The sequence below is a fragment of the Bombina bombina genome, chromosome 2, assembly GCF_027579735.1.
Source record: "Bombina bombina isolate aBomBom1 chromosome 2, aBomBom1.pri, whole genome shotgun sequence".
Classification (NCBI taxonomy): Eukaryota; Metazoa; Chordata; class Amphibia; order Anura; family Bombinatoridae; genus Bombina; species Bombina bombina.
This window is the reverse complement of record NC_069500.1, coordinates 708,997,755-709,018,678: the sequence shown is the minus strand read 5'-3', so window position 1 is coordinate 709,018,678 and position 20,924 is coordinate 708,997,755. Positions and strand designations below refer to the sequence as shown.

Sequence of the window (20,924 nt, the reverse complement as noted above, 5' to 3'; positions counted from 1 at the left end):
TAAAATATTTCTGACGGGAGGTCAGAAAGTTAAAACTCTTAACTACTTGCCGAGCTCTTCATTCCATTCCTCGGCCGTCTATAGCTCAGTGCATGGAGACAATCGGACTAATGGTAGCGGCACGGATACACCTCAGACCACGGCAACTATGCATGCTCAAACAGTGGAATGGGGATTATGCAGATTTGTCTCCTCAAATACAGTTGGACCAGGGGACCAGAGATTCTCTTATCTGGTGGTTGTCTCAGGATCACCTGTCTCAGGGAATGTGTTTCCGCAGACCAGAGTGGATCATTGTAACGACCGACGCCAGTCTGTTGGGCTGGGGTGCTGTCTGGGACTCCCTGAAAGCTCAGGGCTTATGGTCTGGGGAAGAAGCTCTAATCCCAATAAACATTCTGGAACTGAGGGCGATATTAAACGCTCTTCAGGCATGGCCTCAGCTAGCTGCGGCCAAATTAATCAGATTTCAGTCGGACAACATCACGACTGTAGTTTACATCAGCCATCAAGGGGGAACAAGGAGTCCCCTAGCAATGATGGAAGTAACCAAAATAATCAGGTGGACGGAGGATCACTCTTGCCACCTCTCAGCAATTCACATCCCAGGAATAGACAACAGGGAAGCGGATTTTCTAAGTCAGAATTTTCATCCGGTGGAGTGGGAACTCCACCCGGAGGTATTTGCCCAGCTGACTCAGCTATGGGGCACTCCAGAGTTGGATCTGATGGCGTCCCGTCGGAATGCCAAACTTCCTTTTTACGTGTCCAGGTCCCGGGATCCCCAGGCGGTGTTAATAGATGCTCTAGCAGCGCCTTGGTCCTTCAATCTGGCCTATGTGTTAACACCGTTTCCTCTCCTTCCTCGTCTGGTTGCCAGAATCAAGCAGGAGAGGGCGTCGGTGATTCTAATAGCACCAGCGTGGCCACGCAGGACTTGGTATGCAGAGCTAGTGGACATGTCATCCGTTCCACCATGGACTCTGCCAATGAGGCAGGACCTTCTACTTCAAGGTCCTTTCAAACATCCAAATCTAATTTCTCTGCGTCTGACTGCTTGGAGATTGAACGCCTAATTCTATCTAAGCGTGGTTTCTCTTAGTCGGTTATCGATACCCTGATTCAGGCTAGAAAGCCTGTCACCAGGAAAATCTACCATAAGATTTGGCGAAAATATCTTTGTTGGTGCGAATCCAAGGGCTACTCATGGAGTAAGATTAGGATTCCCAGGATATTGTCTTTTCTCCAGGATGGATTGGAGAAAGGATTGTCAGCTAGTTCCTTAAAAGGACAGATATCTGCTTTGTCTATTCTTTTACACAAACGTTTGGCGGAGGTACCAGACGTTCAAGCGTTTACTCAGGCTTTAGTTAGAATCAAGCCTGTTTATAGACCTGTGGCTCCGCCATGGAGTCTGAATTTAGTTCTTTCAGTTTTGCAAGGGGTTCCGTTTGAACCTTTACATTCCATAGATATTAAGCTTTTATCTTGGAAAGTTTTGTTTTTGGTAGCTATCTCTTCTGCGCGAAGAGTTTCAGAGTTATCTGCTTTACAGTGTGACTCACCTTACTTGGTGTTCCATGCAGATAAGGTAGTTTTGCGTACCAAACCTGGTTTTCTTCCTAAGGTTGTGTCTAATAAGAATATTAACCAGGAAATTGTTGTTCCTTCTATGTGTCCTAATCCTTCGTCAAAGAAGGAACGTCTGTTACACAATCTTGATGTGGTTCGTGCTTTAAAGTTTTATTTACAAGCAACTAAGGATTTAAGACTAACAACTTCATTGTTTGTTATCTATTCTGGTAAGAGGAGAGGTCAAAAGGCGACCGCTACCTCTTTCCTTTTGGTTGAAAAGCATCATCCGTTTGGCCTATGAGACTGCTGGCCAGCAGCCTCCTGAAACAATTACAGCTCATTCTACCAGAGCAGTGGCTTACACATGGGCTTTTAAAAATGAGGCTTCTGTTGAACAGATTTGTAAGGCAGCAACTTGGTCTTCGCTGCATACTTTTTCCAAATTTTCCAAATTCGATACTTTTGCTTCTTCGGAGGCTATTTTTGGGAGAAAGGTTTTACAAGCAGTGGTGCCTTCCGTTTAAGGTACCTGTCTTGTTCCCTCCCTTCATCCGTGTCCTAAAGCTTTGGTATTGGTATCGCACAAGTAAAGGATGAATCTGTGGACTGGATACACCTTACAAGAGAAAACAGAATTTATGCTTACCTGATAAATTACTTTCTCTTGTGGTGTATCCAGTCCACGGCCCATCCTGGCTATTAAGTCAGGTAGATTTTTTTGTTTAAACTACAATCACCACTGCACCCTATGGTTTCTCCTTTTTCTCCCTAACCTCCGGTCGAATGACTGGGGGGTGGAGCTAGAGGGGGAGCTATATGGACAGCTCTGCTGTGTGCTCTCTTTGCCACTTCCTGTTAGGAAGGAGAATATCCCACAAGTAAAGGATGAATCTGTGGACTGAATACACCACAAGAGAAAGTAATTTATCAGGTAAGCATAAATTCTGTTTTCTCTTGTAAGGTGTATCCAGTCCACGGATCATCCATTACTTGTGGGATATTCTCATTCCCAACAGGAAGTTGCAAGAGGACCCACAGCAAAGCTGTTATATAGCTCCTCCCCTTCCTACCATATCCAGTCATTCTCTTGCAACTCTCAACGCGCATGGATGTAGTAAGAGGAGGGTGGTGAAAAATAGTTAGTTTATTTTCTTCAATCAAAAGTTTGTTATTTTAAATAGTACCGGAGTTGTGCTATTTTTTAGCAGGCAGAGATAGAAGAAGAATCTGCCTGAGTTTTCTATGATCTTAGCAGGTTGTAACTAAGATCCATTGCTGTTCTCACACATGTCTGAGGAGTGAGGTAACTTCAGAGGGAGAATGGCGTGCAGTTTATTCTGCTATCAGGTATGTGCAGTTATAATTTTTTCTAGGATTGGAAATGCTAGAAAATGCTGCTGATTCCTGATAAATGTAAGTTAAGCCTGAATACAGTGATTTAATAACGACTGGTATCATGCTTACTCTCAGGGGTAATACCCTTATAGATATGCTATATAAAACGTTTGCTGGCATGTTTAATCGTTTTTTATATATGCTTGGTGATGAAACTTATTGGGGCCGAATTTTTTCCACATGGCTGGCTTTATTTTTACTTAGAAACAGTTTTCCTGATGCCTTCCACTGTTGTAATATGAGTGGGAGGGGCCTATTTTAGCGCTTTTTTGCGCAGTTAAAATTACAGACTGAGACATCCAGTTTTCCTCAGAGGTTCCCTGAATGCTACAGGACATCTCTAAAGACCCTAAAAACGTTTATTGGGGAAGGTAGGAGCCACTGTAGAGCTGTGGCAGTTTGCTGTGACTGTTAAAAAAACGTCTAGGTCGTTTTTTTTTATCCGTTTTTTGAACTAAGGGGTTAATCATCCATTTGCAAGTGGGTGTAATGCTCTGTTAGCCTATTACATACACTGTTAAAATTTCTTTTGTAACTGCCTTTTTTCACTGTTTTTCAAATTTTGACAAAATTTGTTTCTCTTAAAGGCACAGTACAGTTTTTTATATTTGCTTGTTAACTTGAATTAAAGTGTTTTCCAAGCTTGCTAGTCTCATTTTTATTCTGTATATACATGTCTGACATAGAGGATACTCCTTGTTCATTATGTTTAAAAGCCATGGTGGAACCCCCTCTTAGAATGTGTCTTTAAAAAAATTTATCACCAGAGGAATCTGACGAGGGGGAAGTTATGCCGACTTACTCTCCCCACGTGTCAGACCCTTTGACTCCCGCACAAGGGACTCACGCTGAAATGGCGCCAAGTACATAAAGGGCACCTATAGCATTTACTTTACAAAGACATGGCGGCAGTCATGGATAATACACTGTCAGCGGTATTTACCAGACTACCAGAACTTAGCTCTGGGGTTAGACGAAATGCAGAGCATACTGACGCTTTAAGAACCATGTCTGATACTGCCTCACAATATGCTGAAGCTGAGGAGAACTTCAGTCTGTGGGTGATTTTTCTACACTTAAATTTAAGCTTGAACACCTCCGTGTATTACTTAGAGGTTTTAGCTGCTCTGAATGACTGTGACACAATTGCAGTACCAGGGAAATTGTGTAGACTGGATAAATACTATGCAGTGCCGGTGTGTACTGATGTTTTTCCAATACCTAAAAGGTTTAAAGAAATTATTACTAAGGAATGGGATAGACCAGATGTGCCGTTCTCTTCCCCTCCTATTTTTAGAAAAATGTTTCCTACAGACGCCACCACACGGGACTTATGGCAGACAGTCCCTAAGGTGGAGGGAGCAGTTTCTACTTTAGCAAAGCGTACTACTATCCCTGTCGAGGACAGTTGTGCTTTTTCAGATCCAATGGATACAAAATTAGGTTACCTTAAGAAAATATTTTGTCAACATGGTTTTATCCTACAGCCCCTTGCATGCATTGCCCCTGTCACTGCTGCTGCGGCGTTCTGGTTTGAGTCTCTGGAAGAGGCCTTACAGGTAGCGACTCCATTGGATGACATACTTGGCGAACTTAGGGCACTTAAGCTAGCCAATTCTTTTGTTTCTGATGCCATTGTTCATTTGACTAAACTAACGGCTAAGAATTCTGGTTTTGCTATACAGGCGCGCAGAGCGCTATGGCTTAAATCATGGTCAGCTGACGTGACTTCCAAATCTAAGCTGCTTAACATTCCCTTCAAGGGGCATACCTTATTCGGGCCTGGTTTGAAGGAGATTATTGCTGATATCACTGGAGGAAAAGGTCATGCCCTTCCTCAGGACAGGTCCAAATGTAGGGCCAAACAGTCTAATTTTCGTGCCTTTCGAAACTTCAAGGCAAGTGCGGCATCAACCTCCTCTAATGCAAGACAAGAGGGAACTGTTGCTCAATCCAAGGCGGTCTGGAGGTCAAACCAGACCTGGAACAAAGGGAAGCAGGCTAAAAAACCTGCTGCTGCCTCTAAGACAGCATGAAGGAACGGCCCCCTATCCGGTAACGGATCTAGTGGGGGGCAGACTTCACTTTTCGCCCAGGCGTGGGCAAGAGATGTTCAGGATCCCTGGCCGTTGGAAATTATATCCCAGGGATATCTTCTGGACTTCTAAGCTTCTCCACCAAAAAGGGAGATTTCACCTTTCACAATTATCTGCAAATCAGATAAAGAGAGAGGCATTTTTACACTGTGTACCAGAGCTCCTAGTTATGGGAGTGATCCATCCAGTTCCAAAAGAGGAACAAGGACAGGGTTTTTTACTCAAGTATGTTTGTGGTTCCCAAAAAAGAGGGAACATTCAGACCAATTTTGGATCTAAAGATCTTAAACAAATTCCTCATGGTTCCATCATTCAAGATGGAAACTATCGGTACCATCCTGCCTATGATCCAGGAGGGTCAATATATGATTACAGTGGATCTAAAGGATGCTTATCTTCACATTCCGATACACAAAGATCATCATTGGTTTCTCAGGTTTGCCTTTCTAGACAGGCATTACCAGTTTGTAGCTCTTCCCTTTGGGTTAGCTACAGCCCCAAGAATCTTCACGAAGGTTCTAGGGTCCCTTCTGGCGGTCCTAAGGCCGTGGGGCATAGCAGTTGCCCCTTATTTAGACGACATCCTGACAGGCGTCAAACTTCCAAATTGCCAAGTCTCATACGGATATAGTACTGGCATTTCTGAGGTCGCATGGGTGGAAAGTGAACGAGGAAAAGAGTTCTCTATCCCCACTTTCTAGGAACTCTGATAGATTCTGTAGAAATGAAAATTTACCTGACGGAGTCCAGGTTATCAAAGCTTCTAAATTCCTTCCGGGTTCTTCATTCCATTCCGCACCCTTCGGTGGCTCAGTGTATGGAAGTAATCGGCTTAATGGTAGCGGCAATGGACATAGTACCGTTTGCACGCTTACATCTCAGACCGCTGCAACTATGCATGCTCAGTCAGTGGAACGGGGATTACACAGATTTGTCCCCTCAACTGAATCTGGACCAAGAGACCAGGGATTCTCTGCTCTGGTGGCTATCTCGGATCCATCTGTCCAAAGGTATGACCTTTCGCAGGCCAGATTGGACAATTGTAACAACAGATGCCAGTCTTCTATGTTGGGGTGCAGTCTGGAACTCCCTGAAAGCTCAGGGATCGTGGACTCAGGAGGAGTCTCTCCTTCCAATAAATATTCTGGAACTAAGAGCGATATTCAATGCTCTTCAGGCTTGGCCTCAGTTAGCAACTCTGAGGTACATCAGATTTCAGTCGGACAACATCACGACTATGGCTTACATCAACCATCAAGGGGGAACAAGATGTTCCCAAGCGATGTTAGAAGTCTCAAAGATAATTCGCTGGGCGGAGATTCACTCCTGCCACCTATCAGCTATCCATATCCCAGGTGTAGAGAACTGGGAGGTGGATTTTCTAAGTCGACAGACTTTTCATCCGGGGGAGTGGGAACTCCATCCGGAGGTGTTTGCACAAGTGATTCATCACTGGGGCAAACCAGAACTGGATCTCATAGCGTCTCGACAGAACGCCAAGCTTCCTTGTTACAGATCCAGGTCCAGGGACCCCAGGGCGACGCTGATAGATGCTCTTGCAGCGCCATGGTCTTTCAACCTGGCTTATGTGTTTCCACCGTTTCCTCTGCTCCCTCGACTGATTGCCAAGATCAAGCAGGAGAGAGCATTGGTGATTTTAATAGCGCCTGCGTGGCCACGCAGGACCTGGTATGCAGATCTAGTGGACATGTCATCTTTTCCACCATCCAAATCTAATTCTCTGAGACTGACTGCATGGAGATTGAATGCTTGATTTTATCAAAGCGTGGCTTCTCCGAGTCAGTCATTTATACCTTAATACAGGCACGAAAGCCTGTCACCAGGAAAATTTACCATAAAATATGGCGTAAATATCTTTATTGGTGTGAATCCAAGGGTTACTCATGGAGTAAGGTCAGGATTCCTAGGATATTATCTTTTCTCCAAGAATGCTTGGAAAAGGTTTGTCAGCTAGTTCCTTAAAGGGACAGATTTCTGCTCTGTCTATTCTTTTACACAAACGTCTGGCAGATGTTCAGGCATTTTGTCAGGCTTTAGTCAGAATCAAGCCTGTGTTTAAACCTGTTGCTCCACCATGGAGCTTAAATTTGGTTCTTAAGGTTCTTCAAGGAGTTCAGTTTGAACCTCTTCATTCCATAGATATCAATCTTTTATCTTGGAAAGTCCCTTTTTTTTGGTAGCTATTTCCTCGGCTCGTAGAGTCTCCGAGTTATCTGCCTTACAATGTGATTCTCCTTATCTAATTTTTCATTCTGATAAGGTAGTCCTGCGTACCAAACCTGGGTTTTTACCTAAGGTGGTATCTTACAAGAATATCAATCAAGAGATTGTTGTTCCATCCTTGTGTCCTAATCCTTCTTCGAAGAAGGAACGTCTATTACATAATCTGGACGTGGTTCGTGCTTTAAAGTTTTACTTACAAGCTACTAAAGATTTTTGTCAAACATCTTCTTTGTTTGTTGTCTACTCTGGACAGAGGAGAGGCCAAAAGGCTTCTGCAACTTCTTTTTCTTTTTGGCTAAGGAGTATAATACTCTTAGTTTTCGAGACTGCTGGCCAGCAGCACCCTGAAAGGATTACAGCTCATTCTACTAGAGCTGTGGCTTCCACATGGGCCTTTAAAAATGAGGCTTCTGTTGAACAGATTTGCAAGGCGGCGACTTGGTCTTCGCTTCATACCTTTTAAAATTCTATAAATTTGATACTTTTGCTTCTTCGGAGGCTATTTTTGGGAGAAAGGTTTTACAGGCAGTGGTACCTTCCGTTTAAGTACCTGCCTTGTCCCTCCCTTCATCCGTGTACTTTAGCTTTGGTATTGGTATCCCACAAGTAATGGAGGATCCGTGGACTGGATACACCTTAGAAGAGAAAACACAATTTATGCTTACCTGATAAATTTATTTCTCTTGTGGTGTATCCAGTCCACGGCCCGCCCTGTCATTTTAAGGCAGGTATTTTTAAATTTAAACTACAGTCACCACTGCACCCTATGGTTTCTCCTTTCTCTGCTTGTTTTCGGTCGAATGACTGGATATGGTAGGAAGGGGAGGAGCTATATAACAGCTTTGCTGTGGGTCCTCTTGCAACTTCCTGTTGGGAATGAGAATATCCCACAAGTAATGGATGATCCGTGGACTGGATACACCACAAGAGAAATAAATTTATCAGGTAAGCATAAATTGTGTTTTTTATTAAATAAAGTACAGCTGAAAATGTGATCAAATATTAATGACTAGTCCTAAAGCCCGTTTACACGGGCCATTTTTTGCAGTACAGTGGTCCCACCCCTTGCTCTCTCTCTCCCCCCTCTCTTTTGTGCTCTCTCCCCCCTCTCTTTTGTGCTCTCTCCCCCTCTCTTTTGCACTCTCTCTCGCTCTACCTCTCTTTTGCTCTCTCTCTCCCCCCCTCTCTTTTGCTCTCTCTCCCCTCTCTTTTGTGCTCTTTCCCCCTCTCTTTTGCGCTCTCTCCCCCTAACTTTTGCGCTCTCTCCACCTCTTTTGCGCTCTCTCCACCTCTTTTGCTCTCTTTCCCCCCTCTCTTTTGCTCTCTCCCCCCTCTCTTTTGCGCTCTCTCCCCCCTCTCTTTTGCTCTCTCTCCCCCCTCTCTTTTGCTCTCTCTCCCCCTCCCTTTTGCGCTCTCTCCCCCCTCTCTTTTACGCTCTCTCTCCCCCCTCTCTTTTGTGTTCTCTCTCTCTTTTGCGCTCTCCCCCCCTCTTTTGCACGCTCTCTCTCCTCCTTTCTTTTGCGCTCTCTCTCCCCCCTCTCTTTTGCTCTGCCTCTCTCCTTATTTTTTGCTCTCTCTCTCTATCCCTCTCTTTTTCTCTTTCTCTCCATCCCTCTCTTTTGCTCTCTCTCTCCCCTCTCTCTTTTGCTCTCTCTCCCCCCTCTCTCGCACCCTCTTTTGCTCTGTCTCTCTCCCCTCTCTTTTGCTCTGTCTCTCTCCCCTCTCTTTTGCTCTCTCTCTCCATCCCTCTCTATTGCTCTCTCTCCCCCCTCTCTATTGCTCTCTCTCCCCCCCTCTCTATTGCTCTCTCTCCCCCCCTCTCTATTGCTCTCTCTCCCCCCCTCTCTATTGCTCTCTCTCCCCCCTCTATTTTGCTCTCTCTCCCCCCTCTATTTTGCTCTCTCTCCCCCCTCTATTTTGCTCTCTCTCCCCCGTCTATTTTGCTCTCTCTCCCACTCTCTCTTTTTCTCTCTCTCCCCCTCTCTTTTTCTCTCTCTCCCACTCTCTTTTTCTCTCTCTCCCCCTCTCTTTTTCTCTCTCTCCCCCTCTCTGTTGCTCTCTCTCCCCCTCTCATTTGCTCTCTCTCCCCTTTCATTTGCTCTCTCCCCTCTCTTTTGCTCTTTCCCCTCTATTTTGCTCTCTCTCCCCCCCTCTCTTCTGCACTTTCCCCTCTCTTCTGCTCTCTCTCCCCCCTCTCTTCTGCACTTTCCCCTCTCTTCTGCTCTCTCTCCCCCCTCTCTTCTGCACTTTCCCCTCTCTTCTGCTCTTCCCCTTCTCTTTAGCTCTTTCCTATCTTTTTGTTTCCCCCCTCCCTTTCTATTTCTCTCCCCTCTCTCGTGCCTGGCCACGCCCCACCATGCCCGACCACGCCCCGACCATGTCCGGTCACGATCGACCACGCCCCAGTCGACCACGCCCACTTTCACTGCAAACAGCATGTCAGGTAAGGCCAGGTGTGTTTGTCCTCATGCTGTCTCTACTGCACATGACCGCTTCAGACAAACACACTTGGCCTTTTATATTATAGGATTAACCTATTAAAAGGATATTGTTCACTTCCCAATAATTTAATTCATTTCAATTCTCTATCTATGCATATCTAATGATATATAACCAAATTAGTAATGGTCCTGAGATAACCAGAAAAATTATCTGAAAAGTTATTTTTCTAAAAATTAAAACCTTTATTTTAAGGGACAGTCTACTCCAGAATTCTTATAGTTTAAAAAGGTAGTTAATCCCTTTATTATCCATTCCCCTGTTTACATAACCAACAGTTATATTAATGTACTTTTTACCTCTGTGATTAACTTGTATCTAGCTTCTGAAGACTGCCTCATAATCTCAGATCTTTTGACAGACTTGCATTTCAGGCAATAATTGTGCTTACTCTTAAATAACTCCACGGGCAGAGCAAAGTGTCATTTATATGGTAACACATGAACTAATGCTCTCTAGCAGTGAAAAACTGTCAAATGCATTCAGATAAGAGGCTGCCTTCAAGGGCTTATAAATTAGCATATGAGCCTACCTAGGTTAAGTAAATAGGAAAGTAGTTTAAAATTGCATGCCCTATCTGAATCCTGAAAGTTTAATTCTGACTTGACTGTCCCTTTTTCTTTTGTGATTCAGACAGAGCATATCATTTTTAAAAAGTTTCCAATTTACTTCCATGATCAAATTTGCTTTGTTCCCATGATATTCTGTGTTGAAGAGATACCTAGGTATGTGGCTGGAGCACGACATGGCCGGAAATAGTGCTGCCATATAGTGCTCTTGCAAATGGATAACATTCTTGCAAAACAGCTGCCATATAGTGCTGCAGAAATGGGCTGGCTCCTAAGCATAGGTCCCGGCTTTTCAACAAAAGATACCAAGAGAATGAAGATAAATTGATAATAGAAGTAAATTACAAAGATGTTTAAAATCACATGCTCTATCTGAATTGTGAAAGAAAAAAAATAGGTTTCATATCCCTTTAAATCGGTCTTACTGACTTTATTTAAATCGTGATATAAATCAAATTCACCTTGACAGTTATCGTTTGTTGGTCTGTTATCCACTTGCAGTGAATGTAGTAAACAAAACACTAGCACAAGATTATATACAACATTTGTAAAATTGCCACTTAAAAGATAATCTATAAAAACACCCTTTTTTTTAGGTCTTCTATGTTGACTATGGGTTTGGTGAAGTAGTCGACAGTACTAAAATATGCAGGTTGGATAAACAATTTTACTCACTTGCATTCCAAGCTACAAAATGCAGATTAGCAGGTAAGGTAAAAAATCTGTAATTGTGTGAAATATTTGTTTTTATTTTTCCTTATTCTGGTCTACCCAATTCTAACCAACCAATAACATCAACTGTTTTCTGCATGTTACAAGAGAATGAAAATGTATAAGGTTATTGAATACTGTTCTAAATGATCCATCATATTTGTTGTACATACAAGTGAATTTGAAATGCACAGTGGTATATATAAGTTACAAAAAGTCATGTAATAGTTTTGCTTTTGCAAAAAAAGTTTAATTAAAATGTTAGCACAGGTAATGTTTGACAATTTATCACAAATTTTAGAAATGCTTCTAATGTAGTGCTAGTGCTTTTCTGGTATACTACCTTCCAGAAGTATTCAGGTTGTCCCTCTCTTACGTATAGGCATTTTTTTTCACTTGGTTTAGATTTGTACAAAGACCATGACTGCACAATTTCTATGCACTGTTGAGTGGTTGCAAAGGTGGGGTGGGACCCCAGGGTAGGCAGCCATGTACATTTCAAACACATTGACAGACCTAGATGGAAACATAATACCTGAATTTGTCAAAGCCAGCTTTAAAAATTAAAAGGAATCTGTAAGACATGTTTACAGTGGGGCAAAAAAGTATTTAGTCAACCACCAATTGTGCAAGTTGTCCCACTTAAGAAGATGAGAGAGGCCTGTAATTTTCATCATAGGTATACCTCAACTATGAGAGACAAAATCTGGGAACAAATCCAGACAATCACATTGTCTGATTTGGAAAGAATTTATTTGCATATTATGGTGGAAAGTAAGTGTTTGGTCACCTACAAACAAGCAAGATTTCTGACTCTCACAGACCTGTATCTTCTTCTTTAAGAGGCTCCTCTGTCCTCCACTCATTACCTGTATTAATGGCACCTGTTTATCAGTATAGAAGACACCTGTCCACAATCTCTAACAGTCACACTCCAAACTCCACTATGGTGAAGACCAAAGAGTTGTCAAAGGACACCAGAAACAAAATTGTAGACCTGCACCAGGCTGGGAAGACTGAATCTGCAATAAGCAAGCAGCTTGGTGTGAAAAAATCAACTGTGGGAGCAATAATTAGAAAATGGAAGACATACAAGACCACTGATGATCTCCCTCGATCTGGGGCTCCACGCAAGATCTCACCCCATGGGGTCAAAATGATCAAAAGAACAGTGAGCAAAAAACCAGAACCACACAGGGGGACCTAGTGAATGACCTGCAGAGAGCTGGGACCAACTTAACAAAGGCTACCATCAGTAACACACTACGCCGCCAGGGACTCAGATCCTGCAGTGCCAGATGTTTCCCCCTGCTTAAGCCAGTACATGTCCGGGCCCGTCTGAAGTATGCTAGAGAGCATTTGGATGATCCAGAAGTGGATTGGGAGAATGTCATATGGTTAGATGAAACCAAACTAGAACTGTTTGGTAGAAACAAAACTCGTCGTGTTTGGAGGAGAGAGAATGCTGAGTTGCAACTAAAGAACACCATACCTACTGTGAAGCATGGGGGTGGCAACATCATGGTTTGGGGCTGTTTCTCTGCAAAGGGAACAGGACGACTGATCCGTGTAATGAAAGAATGAATGGGGCCATGTATCGTGAAATTTTGAGTGCAAACCTCCTTCCATCAGCAAGGGCATTGAAGATGAAACGTGGCTGGGTCTTTTAGCATGACAATGATCCCAAATGCACCGCCCGGGCAACGAAGGAAGTGGCTTCGTAAGAAGCATTTCAAGGTCCTGGAGTGGCCTAGCCAGTCTCCAGATCTCAACCCCATAGAAATCCTTTGGAGGGAGTTGAAAGTCTGTGTTGCCCAGCGACAGCCCAAAAACATCGCTGCTCTAGAGGAGATCTGCATGCAGGAATGGGCCAAGATACCAGCAACAGTATGTGTCAACCTTGTGAAGACTTACAGAAAACGTTTGAACTCTGTCATTGCAAACAAAGGATATATAACAAAGTATTGATGAACTTTTGATATTGACCAAATACTTATTTTCCACCATAATTTGCAAATAAATTATTTCCAAATCAGACAATGTGATTGTCTGGATTTGTTTCAACATTTTGTCTCTAATAGTTGAGGTATACCTATGATGAAAATTACAGGCCTCTCTCTCAACTCTTAAGTGGGAGAACTTGCACAATTGGTGGCTGACTAAATACTTTATTGCCCACTGTATATATAATTGGATATGTGCATACATTGACCATTTTGTGTGAGAGAGATGTCAGTATACAGCAAACCCAGAGTCCATCCCCAATAATAAATAACTTTGCAATTTTCACCTATTAAACCTAATATACAGTTTCTTCTGTTAAGTGTGATCAGTCCACGGGTCATCATTACTTCTGGGATATTACTCCTCCCCAACAGGAAGTGCAAGAGGATTCACCCAGCAGAGCTGCATATAGCTCCTCCCCTCTACGTCACTCCCAGTCATTCTCTTGCACCCAACGACTAGATAGGATGTGTGAGAGGACTATGGTGATTATACTTAGTTTTATATCTTCAATCAAAAGTTTGTTATTTTAAAATAGCACCGGAGTGTGTTATTATCTCTCTGGCAGAGTTTGAAGAGGAATCTACCAGAGTTTTTGTTATGATTTTAGCCGGAGTAGTTAAGATCATATTGCTGTTTCTCGGCCATCTGAGGAGAGGTAAACTTCAGATCAGGGGACAGCGGGCAGATGAATCTGCATAGAGGTATGTAGCAGTTTTTATTTTCTGACAATGGAATTGATGAGAAAAATCCTGCCATACCGATATAATGTCATGTATGTATACTTTACACTTCAGTATTCTGGGGAATGGTACTTCACTAGAATTACACTGTAAGAAATACATAAAGCTGTTTAATAACTAGAGATTATGTTTAACGTTTTTGCTGGAATGTAAATCGTTTTCATTTGCTGAGGTACTGAGTGAATAAATGTTTGGGCACTATTTTTCCACTTGGCAGTTGCTTAATCTGTTTTCTGACAGTTTCTGTTCTCCCTCACTGCTGTGTGTGAGGGGGAGGGGCCGTTTTTTGGCGCTTTTACTATGCATCAAATATTTCAGTCAGCAACTCATTGTATTCCCTGCATCATCTCTACAGAGCTCAGGGGTCTTCAAAACTTATTTTGAGGGAGGTAATTTCTCTCAGCAGAGCTGTGAGAATTATAGTTTGACTGAGATAAAAAACGTTTATTCTGTAATTTGTTTCCTGCTTTCAGAATTTGTTATCTTTGCTAATGGGATTAAACCTTTGCTAAAGTTGTGTTGTTTACAAGGATTGAGGCTATAACTGTTTCAATTTATTAATTTTCAACTGTCATAGATCTTCTGTGCTTCTTAAAGGCACAGTACGTTTTAATATTATTCTAATTGAATTGTATTTCCAAGTTGCAAGTTTATTTGCTAGTGTGTTAAACATGTCTGATTCAGAGGATGAGACCTGTGTCATTTGTTGCAATGCCAAAGTGGAGCCCAATAGAAATTTATGTACTAACTGTATTGATGCTACTTTAAATAAAAATCAATCTGTACAAATTGAACAAATTTCACCAAACAACGAGGGGAGAGTTATGCCGACTAACTCGCCTCACGTGTCAGTACCTACATCTCCCGCTCAGAGGGAGGTGCGTGATATTGTAGCGCCGAGTACATCTGGGCGGCCATTACAAATCACATTACAGGATATGGCTACTGTTATGACTGAGGTTTTGGCTAAATTACCAGAACTAAGAGGTAAGCGTGATCACTCTGGGGTGAGAACAGAGTGCGCTGATAATATTAGGGCCATGTCAGACACTGCGTCACAGGTGGCAGAACATGAGGACGGAGAACTTCATTCTGTGGGTGACGGTATCTGATCCAAACAGACTGGATTCAGATATTTCAAATTTTAAATTTAAACTGGAAAACCTCCGTGTATTACTAGGGGAGGTGTTAGCGGCTCTGAATGATTGTAACACAGTTGCAATACCAGAGAAAATGTGTAGGTTGGATAAATATTTTGCGGTACCGACGAGTACTGAGGTTTTTCCTATACCTAAGAGACTTACTGAAATTGTTACTAAGGAGTGGGATAGACCCGGTGGTGCCGTTCTCACCCCCCTCCGATATTTAGAAAAATGTTTCCAATAGACGCCACCACAAGGGACTTATGGCAAACGGTCCCTAAGGTGGAGGGAGCAGTTTCTACCTTAGCTAAGCGTACCACTATCCCGGTGGAGGATAGCTGTGCTTTTTCAGATCCAATGGATAAAAAGTTAGAGGGTTACCTTAAGAAAATGTTTGTTCAACAAGGTTTTATATTGCAACCCCTTGCATGCATTGCGCCGATCACGGCTGCAGCGGCATTCTGGATTGAGTCTCTGGAAGAGAACATTGGTTCAGCTACTCTGGACGACATTACGGACAGGCTTAGAGTCCTTAAACTAGCTAATTCATTCATTTCGGAGGCCGTAGTACATCTTACTAAACTTACGGCGAAGAATTCAGGATTCGCCATTCAGGCACGCAGGGCGCTGTGGCTAAAATCCTGGTCAGCTGATGTTACTTCTAAGTCTAAATTGCTTAATATACCTTTCAAAGGGCAGACCTTATTCGGGCCCGGGTTGAAAGAGATTATCGCTGACATTACAGGAGGTAAAGGCCATGCCCTGCCTCAGGACAAAGCCAAAGCCAAGACTAGACAGTCTAATTTTCGTTCCTTTCGTAATTTCAAAGCAGGAGCAGCATCAACTTCCTCTGCACCAAAACAGGAAGGAGCCGTTGCTCGCTACAGACAAGGCTGGAAACCTAACCAGTCCTGGAACAAGGGCAAGCAGACTAGGAAACCTGCTGCTGCCCCTAAAACAGCATGAAGTGAGGGCCCCCGATCCGGGATCGGATCTAGTGGGGGGCAGACTTTCTCTCTTCGCCCAGGCTTGGGCAAGAGATGTTCAGGATCCCTGGGCGCTAGAGATAATATCTCAGGGATACCTTCTGGACTTCAAATACTCTCCTCCAAGAGAGAGATTTCATCTGTCAAGATTGTCAACAATCCAGACAAAGAAAGAGGCGTTTCTACGCTGCGTACAAGAGCTCTTGTTAATGGGAGTAATCCATCCAGTTCCACGATCGGAACAGGGACAGGGGTTTTACTCAAATCTGTTTGTGGTTCCCAAAAAAGAGGGAACTTTCAGACCAATCCTGTACTTAAAGATCCTAAACAAATTCCTAAGAGTTCCATCGTTCAAGATGGAGACTATTCGGACAATTTTACCTATGATCCAAGAAGGTCAGTACATGACCACTGTAGATTTAAAAGATGCTTACCTTCACATACCGATTCACAAAGATCATTATCGGTACCTAAGGTTTGCCTTCCTAGACAGGCATTACCAGTTTGTGGCTCTTCCATTCGGATTGGCTACAGCTCCAAGAATCTTCACAAAGGTTCTGGGTGCTCTTCTGGCGGTACTAAGACCGCGGGGAATCTCGGTAGCTCCATACCTAGACGACATTCTGATACAAGCTTCAAGCTTTCAAACTGCCAAGTCTCATACAGAGTTAGTGCTGGCATTTCTAAGGTCACATGGATGGAAGGTGAACGAAAAGAAAAGTTCACTCGTTCCACTCACAAGAGTTCCCTTCCTGGGGACTCTTATAGATTCTGTAGAAATGAAGATTTACCTGACAGAGGACAGGCTAACAAGACTTCAAAGTGCTTGCCGCACCCTTCATTCCATTCAACACCCGTCAGTGGCTCAATGCATGGAGGTAATCGGCTTAATGGTAGCGGCAATGGACATAGTACCCTTTGCACGCTTACACCTCAGACCACTGCAACTGTGCATGCTAAGTCAGTGGAATGGGGATTACTCAGACTTATCCCCTTCTCTGAATCTGGATCAAGAGACCAGAAATTCTCTTCTATGGTGGCTTTCTCGGCCACATCTGTCCAGGGGGATGCCATTCAGCAGACCAGACTGGACAATTGTAACAACAGACGCCAGCCTTCTAGGTTGGGGTGCCGTCTGGAATTCTCTGAAGGCTCAGGACAATGGAGTCAGGAGGAGAGTCTCCTGCCAATAAACATTCTGGAATTGAGAGCAGTTCTCAATGCCCTCCTGGCTTGGCCCCAGTTGACAACTCGGGGGTTCATCAGGTTTCAGTCGGACAACATCACGACTGTAGCTTACATCAACCATCAGGGAGGGACAAGAAGCTCCCTAGCTATGATGGAAGTATCAAAGATAATTCGCTGGGCAGAGTCTCACTCTTGCCACCTGTCAGCAATCCACATCCCGGGAGTGGAGAACTGGGAGGCGGATTTCTTAAGTCGTCAGACTTTTCATCCGGGGGAGTGGGAACTTCATCCGGAGGGTCTTTGCCCAAATACTTCGACGTTGGGGCAAACCAGAGATAGATCTCATGGCGTCTCGACAGAACGCCAAGCTTCCTCGTTACGGGTCCAGATCCAGGGATCCAGGAGCAGTCCTGATAGATGCTCTGACAGCACCTTGGGACTTCAGGATGGCTTACGTGTTTCCACCCTTCCCGTTGCTTCCTCGATTGATTGCCAGAATCAAACAAGAGAGAGCATCAGTGATTCTAATAGCACCTGCGTGGCCACGCAGGACTTGGTATGCAGACCTGGTGGACATGTCATCCTGTCCACCTTGGTCTCTACCTCTGAAACAGGACCTTCTGATACAGGGTCCCTTCAAACATCAAAATCTAACTTCTCTGAAGCTGACTGCTTGGAAATTGAACGCTTGATTTTATCAAGACGTGGGTTTTCTGAGTCAGTTATTGATACCTTAATACAGGCTAGGAAACCTGTTACCAGAAAGATTTACCATAAGATATGGCGTAAATACCTATATTGGTGTGAATCCAAAGGTTACTCTTGGAGTAAGGTTAGGATTCCTAGGATATTGTCTTTTCTACAAGAAGGTTTAGAAAAGGGTTTATCTGCTAGTTCTTTAAAGGGACAGATCTCAGCTCTGTCCATTCTGTTACACAAACGTCTGTCAGAAGTTTCCTGACGTCCAGGCTTTTTGTCAGGCTTTGGCCAGGATTAAGCCTGTGTTTAAAACTGTTGCTCCACCATGGAGTTTAAACCTTGTTCTTAATGTTTTACAGGGCGTTCCGTTTGAACCCCTTCATTCCATTGATATAAAGTTGTTATCTTGGAAAGTTCTATTTTTAATGGCTATTTCCTCGGCTCGAAGAGTCTCTGAATTATCAGCCTTACATTGTGATTCTCCTTATTTGATTTTTCATTCGGATAAGGTAGTCCTGCGTACTAAACCTGGGTTCTTACCTAAGGTAGTTACTAACAGGAATATCAATCAAGAGATTGTTGTTCCTTCTTTATGCCCAAATCCTTCTTCAAAGAAGGAACGTCTACTGCACAACCTGGATGTAGTCCGTGCTCTAAAATTTTACTTACAGGCAACTAAGGGAATTTCGACAAACGTCTTCTCTGTTTGTCATTTACTCTGGGCAGAGGAGAGGTCAAAAAGCTTCCGCTACCTCTCTTTCTTTTTGGCTTCGTAGCATAATTCGTTTAGCTTATGAGACTGCTGGACAGCAGCCTCCTGAAAGAATTACAGCTCATTCTACTAGAGCTGTGGCTTCCACTTGGGCCCTTCAAGAATGAGGCCTCTGTTGAACAGATTTGCAAGGCTGCAACTTGGTCTTCGCTTCATACTTTTTCCAAATTTTACAAATTTGACACTTTTGCTTCATCGGAGGCTATTTTTGGGAGAAAGGTTCTTCAGGCAGTGGTTCCTTCTGTATAAAGAGCCTGCCTATCCCTCCCGTCATCCGTGTACTTTTGCTTTGGTATTGGTATCCCAGAAGTAATGATGACCCGTGGACTGATCACACTTAACAGAAGAAAACATAATTTATGCTTACCTGATAAATTCCTTTCTTCTGTAGTGTGATCAGTCCACGGCCCGCCCTGTTTTTAAGGCAGGTAAATATTTTTTAATTTATACTCCAGTCACCACTTCACCCTTGGCTTTTCCTTTCTCGTTGGTCCTTGGTCGAATGACTGGGAGTGACGTAGAGGAGAGGAGCTATATGCAGCTCTGCTGGGTGAATCCTCTTGCACTTCCTGTTGGGGAGGAGTAATATCCCAGAAGTAATGATGACCCGTGGACTGATCACACTACAGAAGAAAGGAATTTATCAGGTAAGCATAAATTATGTTTTTTTTTTGTCATGAAACTGTGCCCAAATGATCTAGTGTACAATATATGTATTTATAACTGTTACAACTATTAATCAGGACTATCAGTGGCAATCTTACATTTTAAAGGAGAGTAAGGTTTATTTTAACTCTGTCATAAACTCTAACAATACTTTACCTTTTGTTTTGGCTTTTATAATTGTTGATCAAGATCTTACTATGGGATCACTTTGTGCTTTGTGACAGTCTTTGTAATAACTATTATGCCAATCAAGTTATTGCAGCAAATTAAACTTACATCAAATGGCTGGAACATTCCTCAAAAAACTCCTATCCTCTTATAGTGGGTTATTCCTTCTGCTAACCCGCCCAATATGTATGATGTGATGTCCAATCAAAGTGTATCTCTTACGCCTCTTCTCATTATGATTGTTTTGCCTATATATATATATATATATATATATATATATATATATATATATATATATATATATATATATATATATATATATATATATAGTGTTAAACTCTATTCACTTTATAATCGGTTACAAAAATAATATAATAAATCTTTTTTTCTTAAATGGAAAGAGTCCACAGTTTCATTCATTTACTTTTGGGAAATAAGAAACTGGCCACCAGGGGGAGGCAAAGACATCCCAGCCAAAGGCTTAAATACTTCTCCCACTCCCCTCATCCCCCAGTCATTCTTTGCCTTTCGTCCCAGGAGGTTGGCAGAGAAGTGTCAGAATTTATTTTGTCTCTTATGGAGGGTAGTACTTTTCAGCATGGGACTGGGGTTTTAAGTAGTCCTGTCAGTCTCTCAGTGAGGGCTTGGATGAAAGTTAGAGTCCGGAGATGCAGGAAGAGTCTTTCTGCGAAACCATCCCGACTCATGTTAACAGCTCCTCAAGCAAACGGTGGAGACAATGCTACTATCCATCACACTTGAAGGGGCATGTTCCTGTTCCACGGCGTAGATTCCGGTAAGATTGTTTCAATTAAAATCTGGATTGGCCTCGTTGACACATGTCAACCAGTTTTGTTCTGTATGCCATATGAGAGCGCCTTGTTCCCCGTGCTCGGGGAGTCAAGGGACAGCTGAGCCATCCGCCTCTGGGGCTCCCATCCTCCGAGAGGCGAGTTCCCTACCGCTCCATACTTCTACACATGCTGGTAACCCAGTTTATGATTATTCCTCCATGCAGGGTAGCGTGTTCCTCTCCACGTGGTGGAGAGTTGGAGGGCTCAGCGCCTCTTTCCCGCCGAGTGGTGGTTTGGCCTTTTTCTTTGAGACTCGAGGATTGTCATTTAACTTGGTCCTCAGTAGCTAGTAAGTTGCAGGGTAGTTTGACTGCCTTGCAGCTGTTGGGTTGTGGTATGTAACCAGCTGCAGCTATTGCACATCAACTGTGTTCTGTCTAGCTGTTTTGATGAGAGCTTTTTGGTCTTTGTGGTCTCCATGTTAGGTCTCCTTTTAGGGGCCTGGGAGATGTTTGTTCCCTGTTAGGGACACTGGGCGTGGTCTCCTTGGGTTGCTTGGGGTTCCTCCCGGAACTGGGGTTGGTTTGCGCCCCTTTCTCCCTGGGATCATCCGCTTTTACGGAGGTGATGTGGAGACCAGCCGTTGCTCGAGTGGTTTTGACCTCAAGGTATC

General features: G+C 43.3%; 1 protein-coding gene across 1 annotated transcript in view; it reads left to right on the top strand.

The window, feature by feature from the left end:
- Nucleotides 1-20,924, top strand: part of TDRD7 (tudor domain containing 7) — a 477,879-nt gene that overhangs the window by 268,272 nt on the left and 188,683 nt on the right. Inside the window, exon 9 of the mRNA XM_053700014.1 lies at nucleotides 10,975-11,086. Within this exon, the coding sequence (XP_053555989.1) occupies nucleotides 10,975-11,086 (112 nt within the window). The remainder of the gene's footprint in view (nucleotides 1-10,974; nucleotides 11,087-20,924) is intronic.